General features: G+C 52.1%; 3 protein-coding genes across 5 annotated transcripts; 2 read left to right on the top strand and 1 right to left on the bottom strand.

Annotated features, from left to right (window-relative positions):
- The first annotated feature begins 107 nt into the window (after window positions 1-107).
- On the top strand, window positions 108-3,764 carry itm2ca (integral membrane protein 2Ca). Its single transcript, XM_029170974.3, has 6 exons — window positions 108-342; window positions 1,657-1,800; window positions 1,888-2,076; window positions 2,292-2,402; window positions 2,481-2,631; window positions 2,712-3,764. Exons 1-6 carry the CDS (start codon window positions 250-252, stop codon window positions 2,801-2,803), a joined length of 780 nt encoding a protein of 259 aa, XP_029026807.1. The 5' UTR covers window positions 108-249; the 3' UTR covers window positions 2,804-3,764.
- An 898-nt stretch (window positions 3,765-4,662) lies between these two features.
- LOC114867875 (lysophosphatidic acid receptor 5-like) lies at window positions 4,663-5,526 on the bottom strand. Its single transcript, XM_029170973.2, has one exon. The coding sequence runs from the start codon at window positions 5,524-5,526 to the stop codon at window positions 4,663-4,665; it is 864 nt and encodes a 287-aa protein (XP_029026806.1).
- LOC114867873 (thymus-specific serine protease) lies at window positions 5,496-10,532 on the top strand. 3 transcript variants are annotated; one of them, XM_029170971.3, is made up of 13 exons: window positions 5,604-6,565; window positions 6,673-6,839; window positions 7,031-7,130; window positions 7,427-7,556; window positions 7,813-7,936; window positions 8,097-8,174; window positions 8,282-8,329; window positions 8,411-8,530; window positions 8,606-8,776; window positions 8,913-9,051; window positions 9,193-9,372; window positions 9,470-9,624; window positions 9,877-10,532. In XM_029170971.3, exons 1-13 carry the CDS (start codon window positions 6,505-6,507, stop codon window positions 9,946-9,948), a joined length of 1,545 nt encoding a protein of 514 aa, XP_029026804.1. In that variant the 5' UTR covers window positions 5,604-6,504; the 3' UTR covers window positions 9,949-10,532. The 3 variants fall into 3 exon arrangements, with proteins under 3 accessions (XP_055370288.1, XP_029026804.1, XP_040929318.1); XM_041073384.2 differs by having other exon boundaries at window positions 5,631-6,565; window positions 8,913-9,372; XM_055514313.1 differs by lacking the exons at window positions 5,604-6,565; window positions 6,673-6,839 and adding an exon at window positions 5,496-5,594 and having other exon boundaries at window positions 8,913-9,372.
- The last annotated feature ends 5,194 nt before the right edge of the window (window positions 10,533-15,726 follow it).

The raw sequence follows: 15,726 nt of genomic DNA, 5'->3' as shown, positions 1-15,726 counted from the left end.
AATATAACACTAATACATTTCTCTTTTTATTGTATTTCTTTAATATGAAGCAAAAACTGCGGACTCGTCCTTTAGCAAGTGTTGGAGAAAAAAAACACTTCCGGTGAATAGAGACAAAAACAGACCGAGGGGCTGCCCGGCTGTGAGACGAGGGTGGTCCGTCGACGAAGCGCGTGAGGGGACTCGTTTTGTGAGCGGTGGCCAGATCATACCCGACGCGAGGAGAGACGCGCGGGGACACGCCGAGACATGGTGAAGATCAGCTTCCAGTCTGTCGCGGGACAGAAAGTGGAGAAGGAGAGCGATGGCGACAAGACGGAAATCCTCATCCCTCATCCGATGGTGAGCAACGCGTCGCTCGGGGTCCGTGACGTTTCGTCTCTTTTCGTAATACTTGCCAGCTGGTCTTCGTGTGACCCTTGTGTAACGTGGTCCCTGCGGTACCCGGGCCCCCCTGGGGCGCCGGGCACGGCCGCGGACAGCAGGGAGCCTCTGACAGCATCCATCGCCATTTGGCTGCAAACGAAACATGTCATTGCTGTGATGGTTTCCGCTGCGCCAGTGGCCCTTTTGCAAAGGATTCATGGAAATCGTTACAATTTGCAAATGCATGCTCTTTGTTTTGGATTACATAGAGGATTACCAGCTTAAACAATTGAACAATATATATATATATATATATATATATATATATATATATATATATATATATATATATTTGGATTTTGCTTTATAAAAGCAACCCTAACCATTTCTCCTTAAATGCAGATTGAAGTGAGCAACTCCCCAGCTTTATAAAAAGACAGAATAAAACTAATGCATAATCTTTGCTTGACAAAATGGCTGATGGGTTGCAGTGCAATGCAAGATTGTTTTTCCCTGCCTTACAGCGGTGCTCAACTTTAGCGTAGCAGCAGCCCAGCGTTGTCTGAAGCCCCATCAAAGCTACGCGCTCGAGCCCTGGCGCCCGACGATGAAACATCAGCTGTGTGACTTTGAAAACGGTCTCGAGCCGGAGACCGACGGGCCTCATGGCGTGTCACGCTTTCAGCTGGTGTGAAAAGAGCCTCTGTGCCTCCCGGTGGGGTGGAAGAACACAAAGAGCCCAGTCTCAGGGAACTGTGTGTTCGGCACAGTTGTCGCCTTGTCCTCGCGCGCGCTCTGTCTCCAAGTGTTCACGCAAAGAACGGCACGCCGCGCACAAACACTGTAATCCTGCTCAGACGCACTAATATTAGACACAGACACACTCGCAAGTGGCGCAAATAACGCGAAGCGGAAGCTTTTACAAAAATGACAGAGTTGTCATCGCTTTTCCTCTGAAGCGCCTCCTAAAAGCCGTTTCCAGTGCACACGGTAATTTCTGCCACCCAAGAATAGCCCGCGTTTGTTGTCCTCTATAATAAGATAATTTTACCTGGCGCGAGCGCCTGCACGCGTCCGCTCCTCCGTGAGTCACTGTCGTAAGTGGAAGCGGGCGGCGAGGACGTAGTGCCGCCGCCGCCCACGCAGGCCGGGCGCGTGGCGGCGGCAGATGGGCCGCGAGACCGGAGGCGTCTGGGAGCATCGCCCGGCGCCTCGGTCCAGGCTCCACCCCGATGGAGATGAGTACGAACGATCCTGTCTGCGCGTGAGCCGAGAGTGGTTTTGTTCCAGGACGAAGAGGAGCTGGTTCTGCCGCTGCGGCCCAAGAAGTCCCCCCTCAACGGCCTGTGCTGCCTGACGTTCGGCCTGGTGGTGTTCATGGCCGGCCTGGTCCTCGCCTCCATCTACGTCTACCGCTACTACTTCATACCCCACGTGAGACCCGCCGCTCCGAGGGCCGGGCCCGAGCAGCGCCCCGGTCGGGCTCGGCCCTCGCGTCTGACCCGCGTTCCGTGTGCGCAGATCCCAGAGGAGAACCTGTTCCACTGCAGGGTGCTCTACGAAGACTCCGTGTACGCGCCGCTGCGCGGGCGCCAGGAGCTGGAGGAGAACGTCGGCATCTACTTGGCCGATAACTACGAGAAGATCACCGTGCCCGTGCCCCACTTCGGAGGCAGCGACCCGGCGGATATAATCCACGACTTCCACAGGGTGAGTGAATAATGTCCTCAAAGTCATCACAACAATAGGAAATGACAGCTGTTTAACATTAAAGGTTCATACCAAAGGTTTTTTGAGGCTATATTCGCCTCAAACACCCACATTTTGACTATTTGACTATTAATCATGAACCGCAATCATTCTGCTGCAAAGGATCCTGGTCTTTGGAGTTCTGTTAAAATAAAGAGCCTCTTGTATCTGTCCAGGGTCTGACTGCCTACCACGACATTGCTCTGGACAAGTGTTACGTGATCGAGCTCAACACCACCATCGTGATGCCTCCACGCAACCTGTGGGAGCTGCTCATCAATGTCAAGGTAACACAGATTTAACGCGGGAGCGGAGGACTGTTTGTGGGGCGCGTCCGTCCACGTGCTGTCTCCTGTCTCCCGCAGAAGGGAACCTACCTGCCTCAGACCTACATCATCCACGAGGAGATGGTGGTGACCGGCAAAGTGCACAACATACACCAGCTGGGGCCGTTCATCTACCGCCTGTGCAACGGGAAGGACACGTACCGCCTGAACCGCCGCGTCACCCACAGGCGTAAGTCGGGGGTCAGCGCTGCCAAAATAAAAGCACCACGATGCGTTGTCAGATTAAAAGTCCCCCGTCTCGTCTCGCAGGCATCAACAAGCGCGACGCCGAGAACTGCCACCACATCCGCCATTTCGAGAACACGTTCGTGATGGAGACGACCATCTGCGACGGGGCGTAGACGCGAGCACCCCACCCGCCCAAAGGCACATCCACAGTCACAGCCCCAGCCACTGTAGCACCCTCCTGTGGACCCGGTCACGTTGCACTTTACTTGTCATTTTGCTTTGCTATAAAACATTTTTTTACTCTCTTTGTTCTGTTACAGTCAATGCTATTTTCCAGGTTGAGGCATACGACGTCATTGGTTCCAACACAGGATTTTCCATGTAGCAAAGTTCCGAAGCTAATAACGAGTCCCAATTTCAAGCGCTCGCCCCTTTCTCTTTAGGGATTTGAATGATGGTTGCTGTTGTTGGGTGAGATCACTGTCTCCATGTGTTGTCACGGTGACGGTACTTTTGTTTTTCCTCCTGCCCTGGAGCTCACGTCATCTCACAGTCATCTGGCGAAAAGCACAACGCCTCGGTTTGCAGAGCAGATATTAGCGGTAGATCTCACTCACCTTCATTCCTCTTCTTGTGTTCTCTGTAGTGTAAACACACAACTGTTGCTGACTAGTTGCTTGCTTGCATCTTAATCCTTGTGCCTGCCTCTGCTTCCCCGCTCCCTTTTCTGCATTCGTTTTTCTCTGAAACGCTTCATTACACAGTAGACGTTCGAGGAGGCGACACTGGGCATTAGACTATTGTTCCATCACAGCTGAAACAGGTAAACATCATTATTTAAGTTCCCTCCTCGTCATCACGCTCTTTTCTTCCTGCTTCACAGCTGCATTTTGGAATCACTTTTCAGAAATGTCTTGATTTCCCCTTGCATGTGTTTATCTATAAGAGAAAAACAGCACTGTTAGAATGTTTTTCTAAAACAATGTTTGAAGCCTTAGTCCAGAGTCGGAGACGGGACTAAAGTCAATGCTACTGAAGGGAGCATATTATATGTTAGTTAAACAAAGCCTACTTTGATCTGTATATTTTGTCTGCTGATGAAATCTGTCTGTGAATAAAGTAGTGAAAAATGTCTCCATTTTCTGTTTCACTTGTCTGCATAAAAGCAAATCAATTTTATTTAAGATAAATCATGATTTTACTTGGAGCTCTCACTGCCAAAAAAGCCTGAAAAAGAACGGCTCAAAAAAGAGAACAGAAGAGCTTAAAGCTGTTTTAGTGCAAATAAATGCAATGCTTTATAATTAAAAGTAAATTTATTATCAGTGTATCAGAATGTTCTATGCAAATGTGTCGTTTATACAATATTACAGTGTCATCTATAATATAATAATAGTGGCACTTTTTATTTACAGGCCATATCTTGAGAATGTTAACGCCAACAAGTGGCCATTTCAACATCTGTAGGTCTCTGTCATTAAATCTAAGTTAATATAGAATTAGAACATTTTTTTGCCTCATCCTGATGCATTATTCGTCTGAATCAGGCTGTTTGCCTCCGTCCTTGATGCCTAATTGCATTAGCCACGATTACTCTTGGATCATCTCAAATCTGCAGATGAGGTAATCTAGATCCTTAGAGTCTGCTGGAGGCTTATGGCGGTGGCGTCCGTCTGGTGGCGCTTAGGCCCTGCTGGCTCAAGTCTGAGTCACATTAAAAATACACGTCCAATATGGAAAACGAGTCAAGAAATACACAATCAAACATAACACAAAACCATTGGGAGGATCTTTATGTCAAGTGTTCAACGGGCCGATCAGTATTTACAGTTTATGACACAAATGGAGGGCTAGCAACAGCCTGCCCCCATGTTCCACTCAAGATACCGAACCACATCCTGCCCCCGACTTTCATGTTGAATGTTAGATGAAACATGAGGTTGAAGCATTTAGTTTGATTGTAACGGAAGTTTTCTTTACACCCACGCCGAACAGCAGATTTTGATCAGACTTGATGCAGAACGTGGAGCTTCTAGCGTCCTGTCGCAGGGTCCACGTCCTCTCTCCTCTTCCAAAACGCATCCAAAGAAAAGTAGTAGAGCAGCGGATCCAGGCAGCAGTTTACACTCGCAAGACATATCAAAGGGGGCAGAGTTTTGTGGAAGTTTCCAAACTGAAGCAAACCAATGGACAGAGGCAAGAAGCACAAGGTGAACATGACTAAGTTCATGATGAAAATCAGCATGACGTCGACCGTGTTGCGGACGCGTGCGTCGGGCCGGTGCCGGCGCAGCGTCACCGACACCACGGCCGTGCACAGGACGTTGACGGCCAGCAGGACGAAGATGAGCACGGACTGCGCGACGGGAACCAGGCGCCCGTGAGCGTCGGAGCGCGGAAGGAAGCAGTTCGGCCCGCCGCTCCAGCTGCTCGGGAGCGGCAGCAGCTGCGGAAGGCTCGCGGCCGACACCAAGATCCAGGCGAGCGCGGCGGCCTTCCACGCGTTGGCGGCGGTCCGCAGGTGGCGCGACCGCAGAGGGAAGACCACGGCCAGCAGCCGGTCCACGCTGATGAGGCTGATGAAGACGGCGCTGGAGCGGAGGTTGGCGCGGAACAGCGCCAGGACCGCAGCGCACGCCGCGCCGCTCAAGGGCCACGTGCCCGTGGCGTGCGCGTAGCTCCTCGCGGGCAGCGAGGCGACGAGCATGAGGTCGGAGGCCGCCAGGTTGAGCATGAAGACGGCGCCGGGGGCCCGGAGGCTGTGGCGGCGGAGCAGGATCCACAGGGACGCGGCGTTGAGCGGCAGGCCCAGCGCCGCGATGACGCCGTAGGCCGCGGCGAAGCCCGGCTGCGGCGCCGCGGTGGCGTTCGCGCTCGCCTGCAGGGACGAGTTCATGCGTGGACCGGAGAGATGCTGCTTCCTTCTGCCTGCCGCGCTGCCTCTGACGTGAGCTTATGTTAGAAGTGAGTGGGTTTTGGAGAACAGGAAACGTTGTCACCACTGACGTTGACGTGACATTTAGTAATTTCCATGAGCCTAAACTTCCCTGATATGGTTCTTCGCACATGCGCAGACTGTGGCACCAGCAACATATGATTTAATGGATAGATTAGAGTTTAATAACAGCTTTGTAGTTAAATACTTTAACCACAATGTGCCGTGGCCACCTGTGATTATGGGGACGTGGATGGAGCCGTCCAGCGACCACATTCTCGGCCTTCTGACCCGCACCCTGTGACATGGCCTGATAACCTCTTGCAGCAATTCAACCAGTCACTGAATAATATTCTTGCTTACGTGGACTGATATAATCATCGCTTCTTCTTTAGTGGTTTGGATTTCCAGTTTATTTCGTTTTTTGGCTCCCGCAGCTTCCTCTTGTTCACTCTGTTACTCTGTTTTCTGTCACAGAAGATCTGCAGTGAATTCTGTGAAAGACCCATCGGTTTCACAGCGGGGGTCGTGCATGATGTAGATTGACTTTAGCCAAAGTCACCACGCTGCCCATCAGCCTCCGTGTCCTTGTCCTCCTATATTCGAATAATATTAGAGTTCTTATTATTATGAGGAGGAGAAAAAGTCAAACCTGCTGCTGTAACTCAACCGCTCCAAAAAAAGCCATTACTGGGCAGAGAGGTCTCATTACATCCCCAAGCAGATGCTTCATTCTGCTGAGCAAATGCTGATCTGCATCCGACTGCGCATCAGAGCGACTCAGAGGTCGTATCACGTCGTCACCCAGGTCATTTTTCAGACAGCACCTCATCAGTGAAGCCCGGCCCAGGGTCTATATAGGGAGCTGCTGAGTGGTGGACATCCGCCTCACTCCCGCTCAGTGGTTATGCATTAAAACATCCTCCACAGTGGGTAAAGATGCTTTTGGCCTCCAGCCACTGCCTCATCCTCATCCTCCTCTTGAACTGCGCTAATGCTGGTGAGTTGGTGAATGCGCCGTCACCCAGAAACAGACCGATTTAACACACGATTCAGAGCGAGGTCACAAACGGCCCTTTTCCTGCTGCTCGGACTCTCCGGCGCCAGGACGGGTTCTGAGGAGGATCCAGGAGCGCGCGCGGGACCTCCAGCGGCAGACGGCCGAGCGGCAGCTCGCCGCGCGCGCCGTCGGCGCTCGCCGGCGCCTGAGGCCGGGTCGCATTCGCCAGCCGCTGGACCACTTCAACCGACAGAGCGCCGGCACCTTCCCTCAGGTAGCGGAGGCTGTCTGTCACGCTGCTCTCATGCTCCAATGCAGCACAACCCCTGCTGGCACTGACGACGGGCTCTGAGATGATTGGCTGTCGCTGCCAGTTGACGCTTCCAACGTTAATTAATTCCAATGCTAATTTGTGGGAGACTTTGAATGGGTCTTCCCTTTTCTCTCCGTCTGTCATTGTCCCAGAGGTTCTTTGTGAACGACGCGTACTGGCGGCGTCCTGACGGCCCCGTCTTCCTCTACATCGGAGGAGAAGGTCCTCTCTACGAGTTTGACGTCCTGGCAGGTACGCGCGTCCCCTCAGCACAAAACCAGAGACTTTGGGAAGCAAAAGTGAAAAGGAAGCATTATGTGTGTTCGTAAGGCGACACTCATCTGCGGAACATGCACCGTGCACAAAACCGACCGTATGTACCAGGAAATGGACGGATTTAATACCACCTGTGTGTGTGGGGGTTTTATAGAGTTCATCTACCCATTATAACGTTCTATTCCCCTTTCAAGTCGTGGTTTCACTTCTGTTCCTGTATGTCAGACATCACTACACACTGCATTGTTCAGCTCTGGCCATGTTTTTCCCAGGACACCATGTTGACATGGCCGAGGAGCACAGGGCTCTGCTGGTGGCTCTGGAGCACCGTTACTATGGCGACAGCATCAACCCAGACGGCCTCAAAACGGAGAACCTGGCAGGCCTGAGCAGCCAGCAGGCGTTAGTGTTGGCTCCACGCCTGTGTGTGTGTGTGTGTGCGCGCGTGCGTGTGTGTGTGTGTGTGTGTGTGTGTGTGTGTGTGTGTGTGTGGGTGTGTGTGTGTGTGTGGGTGGTTGTCTGGTTGTAAATGCATGTCTTGCGCTCTGCTGTTCCTCTTGGTTCATTCATGGTTCAGCTTGTGTGTATCTTTGTGTGTGTGTGCGTTTAGTTGTGCCATGACTCCTGACCTTTCGCTTCTCGTCTTTGTGCCGGACAGACTCGCTGACTTGGCTGAATTCAGCCAGTACATCAGCCAAACGTATAACCTGAGCCACAGAAACACCTGGATCAGCTTTGGAGGCTCGTACTCTGGAGCTCTGTCCGCCTGGTTCAGAGGAAAGGTGCACCGGACCCTCATTTTAACTCATAGGAGAACATTTAAGGCTCTAGGCTGCACAACTGCAGCTTCTCACACTTCCTTTCTTCTATTAGATTGTTATATAGAATCCTGGAGTTTGTTGGGGTAAATACACTGTCTGGTTCTTCTGCTTGTCTCCGCAGTATCCCCACCTGGTGTACGGAGCTGTGGCCTCCTCCGCTCCTGTGAAGGCACAGCTGGATTTCTCCGCCTACAGCAATGTAAACGGGCGTAACAACTGGTCGCCATATTTGCGTAGCAGCAGAGGTGGGAGAGGTGAATATATGACAATTACCATCTTCCCACTCCCGCCTCTGCTTTGCTCCAGGTTGTTGGCGCCAGTCTTGCGAACGAAGCAGTCGGCGGCTCAGAGAAGGTGCGAGGGCCGCGTGCATCACGTCACCGGCGTCTCCTCGCCGCCTGTCGTTAACGTCTCCCCCGTTCGTCTCGCCTGCAGTGCGTGGCTGCGGTGCGGGGAGCGTTCGCGGCCGTGGAGCGCGTGCTGACGCGCGGCGACGTCCGTCAGCTGGCTGCGGACTTCCGCTGCTGTCAGGTGCCCGACGCTGCCGACGATCAGGTGACGGCTGTGGCGTTTGTGTGAAGTTCCACGAGCAAGCTCGTATAGTTGCATGAACCTGACGGCCGATTGCAGGTTGAGCTGATGCAAAGTCTGGCGGACATTGTGATGGGCACGGTGCAGTACAACGAAGAGGGCGTGCTCATGTCTATACGAGAGCTGTGCAGCGTTATGACCAACAGCAGCTCCACGCGTGATGGACGGACGGAGGCCGACACGTACGGCCGCCTCGTTCAGCTGGCGCAGGTAAAACAGGACGACGTCCGCTTCGGAGCCGCCTCTGCCCCGTGCTGCACGACTGCCGCCACAAGATGTCGCTGCTGAGCCGCCCTTAAGAGAGACGCGCTCCCCAATAGATGACGTTCATGCTCTGTGTGTGCAGATGTACCGCTCCTCCGGCGAAGAAGCCTGTCTGGACGTCTCCAGAGAGAAAGCCGTGAAGGATCTGATGAACACTGTCCACTCAATGAGGAGAGCAGAGAGACAGTGGACCTACCAGACCTGCACCGAGTTTGGCTTCTGTACAAACACACACACACACACACACACACACACACACACACACACACACACACACACACACACACACACACACACACACACACGGGTGTGGGTCTGGTTCTGTGTCGTGAGTCCGTCTCTGTTTGCGTGTGCACGTGTAGATCAGACTTGTGAGGAGGCCGCCTGTCCGTTCTCCGGGATGCTGACGCTGCAGATGGACACGCAGCTCTGTCCTCTGCTGTTCGCCGTTTCCCAGCATTCCCTCCCCGCTCGCGTCGCCTTCACCAACACACACTACGGAGGCGACAGCCCTCACACACACAGGATCCTTTACGTCAACGGTGAGACCCAGAAACGCAACGTAATCACAGCCAGTGACAGAAGTAGCACAGCAGTGGTTGAGCATTTGCTGAATGCGGCGTTCGCACGGCTGCTCAGGTGGGATCGACCCATGGAAAGCGCTGTCCGTGCTCCCGGACAGGACCGGGGCCCATGACGGAGCACTGATCATTTTCAGCGAGGACACCGCTCACTGTGCTGATATGATGAGCGGCCGGGTGACGGACCGCCGGTCGCTCAGGAAGGCCAGACAGGTGGGTGCATCATGGTGAAATACTGTTAAGCAGCTCAGCTAACGTGTAGAAGATACGTTCCAGGTGTTTCTAAGGCCACAGGTGAAATATTAACCACTTCTGGTGTGTTCCTGCAGAGAAGAGTCAGTTTTTCTTACACTAAAACTACCAGGTGGCCTTTTGCTTCTCACAATAAGTCTAAGCCTGCAGCATGAAGTCAAGCGTCTACACTTGATCCCGAGTTTTGAGTCTTCTGAACTTTCCATCTCTCAGGAGATCGAGGGACTCGTTTCCACTTGGCTGAAGGCGGCCGCTCAGGAGAAGATGGAGAAGGGACAAGTCTGATGGAGTCACTCCGTCCTCGTGTTGCTGGGTGACGTGTCCTCACCTCTGCTCCATTTGTCTCTGTTCCAAAGCATTGTGCTCAATCAGTGTGTTTGCTTTTTACATTGTTAATGATTATGATTTTGATTATGATTTTTCTCCTGTCACGATATTATTCATGCTGGAAATAGACACAAGAACTCTTTTTAATCTTTATTTTCTTTGCTATATTTTATTTGGTCTGGACAATTAATTAAGATTCAAGACTTGTATTTGTCACTGACATGTTTGTAGAGCTGCAGCAGTAGTGAACTGAAAATTGCCTCACAACTTTGCAGTATTTAAAAAAAGAAATATAATAAAAATCAATAGAAAATAAGTATGTAGAAAAGACTGTATGCTGCCCATGGCAGGTAATGAGAGCAATGAACCAGATTTTATGGACACACAGGTCAAATATGATAAGATATCATCCAGAGAAGATGATGACTTCATAGTGTCACTAAGGTGCAATGTTACTGTGTGTGTCTGTCATCTATCTAAAATTAAAACTCACTTTATACTTTATACTGCATTAATAAAAGACATAATGTCCATGCATTGTACATCGAATGCTAATGTATTTGGATCATTGTGGGGATATTTGAAACATAATGAAATGTGTTACGTCAAAGCATATCAGTAAATGTGACAGTAATCTTGAAGATATGGAGAGTGTGTGTGAGGGAAAGGTGAGGAAGCACCAGTTGTCCCAAGGACATCTGTTTCCCCAGGGGCTCACTGTGTGTGTGTGTGTGTGTGTGTGTGTGTGTGTGTGTGTCCTCTCAGTAGGGGGGTCAAAAGCAGGAGGTCGTGACCCCACTGACCCCGTGGGAGTGGGAGATCATCAATCAACTGGAGGCTGGACAGAGCAGCAGGAGGACACACACACACACACACACACACACACACACACACACACACACACACACACACACACACACACACACACACACACACACACACACGTAGATGCTGTAACACATGTACCGCGTAGATGTGGGAAAACAAAAGTTCTCAGTGTAAAATACAATCGTGTTAATCGATACTTCCTTCACAAACGCTCTCAGTCGCTGTGTTTCGTTGGATTACAGATAAACTTTCTCGTTCAAGGGAAACCTCCGGATCCAGTCGCTGCAACAGAGAAACTCTGAGTGTTTCTTCGCTACTCTGCTTCTATCGACCCCCTCTCTTCTTCTCTGCTATTGTAAACAAGCGCGCTCGCAAACAGACACGCGCGCGCGCGCACACTCCTCCACACACTCCAGAGCCACTATCAGGGTTATCAGCGAGCACTTGCAGCACGACAGGGCATGCTTTTTCTCTTTCCTCCATTCCTCCTCCCCCTCCTCCCCCCTCCTCCCCCTCCTGCAGCCTGTCCTGTTGATCAATGAGGAAGTTCTTGGGCCTCAACTATTAATCAGAGCCTATCGGCTATCTGTCTGTTGGGCCAACCAATCACGGCCCTCCGACAGCTGGGCTATGAAAAATGTGGCCTGGTGGATGAAGGGGAGATTGGGGAGACTGGGGAGTCTGGGGGGGGGGGCTCTGGCGTGGCAGTGGCCTCGTGGAGCAGAGGAGGGCGGTAAACGAGCACTCTGCCTGATTCAAGTCAGGTCACAGCTGCACAACTGCACTTCATGCACAAACGGGTGATTCTTCACGCGACGCCCGCTACGTGCACACGTGAACGAGTGCGTTTCACTGTCTCCCGCTCGGACGCGTCCTCTTTGTGGGAGGCCGTCTGTGCCCGTGCAGCGCCTGCCGCGCTGCAACTGTGCTCACCTGGTGGTGGAACACACGACGCAGCGGCGCTGGAAGCTGGTTTTGTGGAGACTTTGCGGTGGAATTCTCCGAGGACGCTAATGCTGTTGTTGTGTTGTCCAATAAGCAGGCCCAGCCCCACGCCTCGAAGCTTCATCAGCGCTCCGCCATCGCTCTTCTGCATAATCACCATGCTCACACTCATCTATTCACATCTTATTGCCATGATTAGATTACATCTAATGCTATTACACCGCTTCCATCTCCCTCTCTCTGCTCCTTGCTCCACCTCTCTGTCTCTCTCTCTCTCTCTCTCTCTCTCTCTCTCTCTCTCTCATCATGGATTTCTTGCAGATCTTATTAGTGTGTGATGCGGACCAGGTCTCCCACTGTGGATTTATGAACTCTCAGACTTCTCTCCTTTAATCTTTCCCCCTCTCCTCCTTCGCTCCCTTCCTGCGTCCGTCCATCTATCATTCCCACGGTTGGCTTGGGCGGAAGAGTATTAATCCTTCCATCCCATCTCTCACTCCTCTGGACAGATGAGGAGGTGGAGGAAGGAGATGGAGACGGGGGGAGGAGGAGGAGGGGGGGATAGGGCAGGCGACTTCAAATTACTTTTCATAATATTTCTGTAGCAATACAAGAATTATAGAGGCATTACAGGTAATGTATGCAGATTTACTAAACGATGGGTCACTGCTTTGGTACATTTAGGGATGAGGATGGGTTTGGTGACAGAGCGTGTACAGGTGAGGAGGAGAGGCAATAACTGCAGCTGATGATGAACAACATGGTGTGGGAATGTATGCGCGGGCCGGGTTGTCACTGTGTGTGTTTTTGGGACAACACTTGCATGTTATTACCTGTTGCTGCAAAAATACACACTGCACATCCACAGCAAGAGAAAGAGAGAGAGAGAGAGAGAGAGAGAGAGAGAGGCAGAATAGGGAATGTTCAACGGAATCTGATAAACTCTGGGAAATCAATTGGAGTGATCAGGACATTTAATGACTTCAGGTCTTGCAGGCCTATTTCAGTAAAAAGTAAGGAAACAAATTTGGCGTTAAGAAAAGAAATACACCTCTGACCAGCAGTCACGGTGAAGCCGGCACACTCCCCCCAAGCCTGTGCACTGACAGGTAGATTAAGGGGCGTGATAGATGCCCCTCTCTGTATCTCCCTCTCTCCATCTCCCCCTTTTCCCTCTATCCATCATGGCGGCTGGTGTAATTGCGGCTGCGTGGGGCTGGCAGAGGGAGCCTCCATCCATCTCCTTAACAACAAACAGTCATGAGGACGGATGGCACTGCACTCCCCAGTTAATCTCCATCTATAAGGGGAAAAGAGGGGGAGGGAGGGGAGGGAGAGGAGAGGAGAGGGAGAGGAACAAAATAACAAAAGGGGAAAAAGGAGTGTTTGCTTACTATAAACAAAAGCAGGAGGGGAGGGGGGAGATGGTGGAGAGCCGGAGTGAGAGGTCAGTCCCGAACGGGTTGAAGCAGCAGCGATATAAAGGAAGAGGAATGGCAGAGGTGCTGGATGAATGGGAGAAACTGGGGAGAAAGTTTGCGAAGAGCAGGTCGATGAGGGCGGATTTGCTCCGTGAGCGCGCCGGAGGATGAGACGGGGGATCGTGGAGGGGAGGAGGGGGAAAATTATGTCCACGCAGGCAGACAGGCCAGAACGCAGAGAGGCACGGGCTCATAACAATGCACCGTGCACCCCCCGGCTGCCTCTCATGTTTACCCCCGTCCCTCCAGCCTCCCGTTTGTGCCTCCCTCCCTCCCTCCCTGCACCTCCGTGCTCCCTCTCCCCCTCGCACGGCCCTCTGATGTTTGGGGCGGTTGTGTGCAGTTGCCAGAGGTCACGGCAGCCATATTTTCTTAATGTCGGAGTCACCGGAGTCAACGAGGCTCCGTGGCCTCCGTAACCTCCATCGTTCCCCGGTAAAGTATAGTAACGTCAGGTTGTTCAGGTGGGTGTTTTTCACTTTTTAAGATGATGGATCACCGTTTGTCCAGCGTCGACCGCTGCCAATCGCTTACAGAGGCCCGGGCGCGTGTTGAAGACCCGGTCCGACTTCGCGGTACCGGCCTGCAGCGAGCACGACCTGTGGGAGGACCCCGTGGCACGCAGCGCGCAGCGGGGGCGAGCAGGCGCGCCGCCCAAACGCACCCCCAGCAGGCTCAGCAGGCCTCGGCGGCGGCGGAGGAGGCGGTGGAGGAGCCCGGACGGGGAGTGACAAATAACTGCAGCAGGCTGGACGTGCGGAGCGCTCCCACGGTGCACCTGCCTGACTGATGCGCCACCGTTTGGCGCAGCAGCGGAGAAGGATTTCAACGGGAGACTCTGATGTAAGACCCCCGATGATGCGTTTACACCTTCCCATTTGTGCCGTAGCAGGTGTGGTGTGCGGCTCCACGAGGCTGGGGAATAACAGCCTGTGGCGCTCAGGCTTAAAGATTTTAGGTAATTAAATCGATAAATTATCAGGCCTCGTTAGGGGAAAAACAAGAAAACCCCAAAGAAGCACATAATGTTTTATCTTAATGAATTCATTTTCATGTTCCTTTCTTTCTTTTGCACTACTTTAAAATCCAATAGTAGCACTGGTTTCCTTTGATGTACCACAAAATGTAATGGGAGGACAAAAAATGCGTTATTGTGCATAAAGGGATGTTACTTGTTTGTTTGCTTTTTTACTCTGGATACGTTGTCTGTAAAATATCGTTGATACACCTTCATTAAGAAATTTTTACTTTTTTAGGACGATGCTTTGCGAAAATTACATTCAAAACGTGAGCTCAAATGAGATGACAGAAAATGTTTGAAAAACAATTAGTGTCAGATGTTGTTGCAGGGAATTAACACTGAGTTTGGTCTGTAGACGTGCTAATTATGGGCCCTAGTCACACATGACGCTTTTATTACCCCTCAGAATAAACTTTTGCAGCATATGTTGTGTTAAAATGCGTTTGCACCGATGTAGGTGTTGTCCCACAAACACGCAGTAATGTGATAGAATTGACAGAGCCTTTAAGTGTTTGTAATGTAAATGAGCGTAATCTACGTGTTTAGATAATAGTTACAGATACTGGAGATTTATGGCTCAGCGAGTTAGAGCCTTAAAACTCTTCCGATCAAACTCGACGAATCCAAACCCGCAGACGTGACTTTTCCGCGACTTCAACATTAATCCTCCACGTTCATCCTGTTAACAGGGTGAAAACAAGCCTCAGATCGCCGCTTCCAGCCCATTGACGCCGCTTCACGCCTGTGTCACCGGCTCATCGTGGGCGGGGGCCGAGCGCTGTGATCACCCCCGCAGGACACCGGCGCCCTGCGGACTTGAAAGAGCCCGCGGCTGCGTGGCCGGTGCGCGGCCCTCGCAGGCCGCCCCACGGTCGAGCGCCGCGCCGCCCACGGAGACGCCTCCCCCGGCCTGCCGCTGCCCGCCAAGCCGCCGCTGATTGAAATGCAGCCGCCCCGTTGGCCCGTCACAGCGGGACCCGGGGAAGGGGAGCGTTCTGAATAATCATTATGTTACTTAGGTGCCATTTGCACCACAAGACCGGGAGGTGAACCATTCCACCGACGTGTGAAAGGCTTCGCCTCGTGGCTGAAATGAAACTTTCTCACGGCGGTGGCTCCGTTGTCCCGCTGCAATCAACGCGGCGCGGAGCAGAGGGTGACATTTGGGCCGTGTCAAAATCCGAGCGCCGCGGATGCTGACGGTGACAATAAAACACGTGGGGAGCTACGAAGCCCGCGAATTTCATGTTTATGATGCGGCCAATGGACTAAAGTCCCGGCACTGTTCTATTCTGCGAACCAGCAGTTTTGTAACCAAACTCTCACGAGCTTCCATTCCTTCCACGCACTTATTGGTGTGATCGATTGTCCAGGCTGTAATTGATTCGAGGCGAATCGACTCAGTGGAGTGACAGTTATCGCGCCTCTCTCGCCGCGTTTTCCCCGCGATGATAATAGCGC

This window comes from Betta splendens, chromosome 13 (assembly GCF_900634795.4).
Source record: "Betta splendens chromosome 13, fBetSpl5.4, whole genome shotgun sequence".
Lineage (NCBI taxonomy): Eukaryota > Metazoa > Chordata > Actinopteri > Anabantiformes > Osphronemidae > Betta > Betta splendens.
This window is presented reverse-complemented; position numbering and strand designations above follow the sequence as displayed.

Bases quoted from the DNA above. Each gene is read 5' to 3' on its own strand.
- itm2ca (XM_029170974.3), top strand. From the start codon at position 250: ATGGTGAAGATCAGCTTCCAGTCTGTCGCGGGACAGAAAGTGGAGAAG. The intron at 343-1,656 runs GTGAGCAACGCG...GTTTTGTTCCAG, and splicing joins TCCTCATCCCTCATCCGATG to GACGAAGAGGAGCTGGTTCT. The intron at 2,632-2,711 runs GTAAGTCGGGGG...CTCGTCTCGCAG, and splicing joins CCGCCGCGTCACCCACAGGC to GCATCAACAAGCGCGACGCC.
- LOC114867875 (XM_029170973.2), bottom strand. From the start codon at position 5,526: ATGAACTCGTCCCTGCAGGCGAGCGCGAACGCCACCGCGGCGCCGCAG.
- LOC114867873 (XM_041073384.2), top strand. From the start codon at position 6,505: ATGCTTTTGGCCTCCAGCCACTGCCTCATCCTCATCCTCCTCTTGAAC. The intron at 8,175-8,281 runs GTAAACGGGCGT...GCTTTGCTCCAG, and splicing joins ATTTCTCCGCCTACAGCAAT to GTTGTTGGCGCCAGTCTTGC. The intron at 9,373-9,469 runs GTGAGACCCAGA...ACGGCTGCTCAG, and splicing joins CAGGATCCTTTACGTCAACG to GTGGGATCGACCCATGGAAA.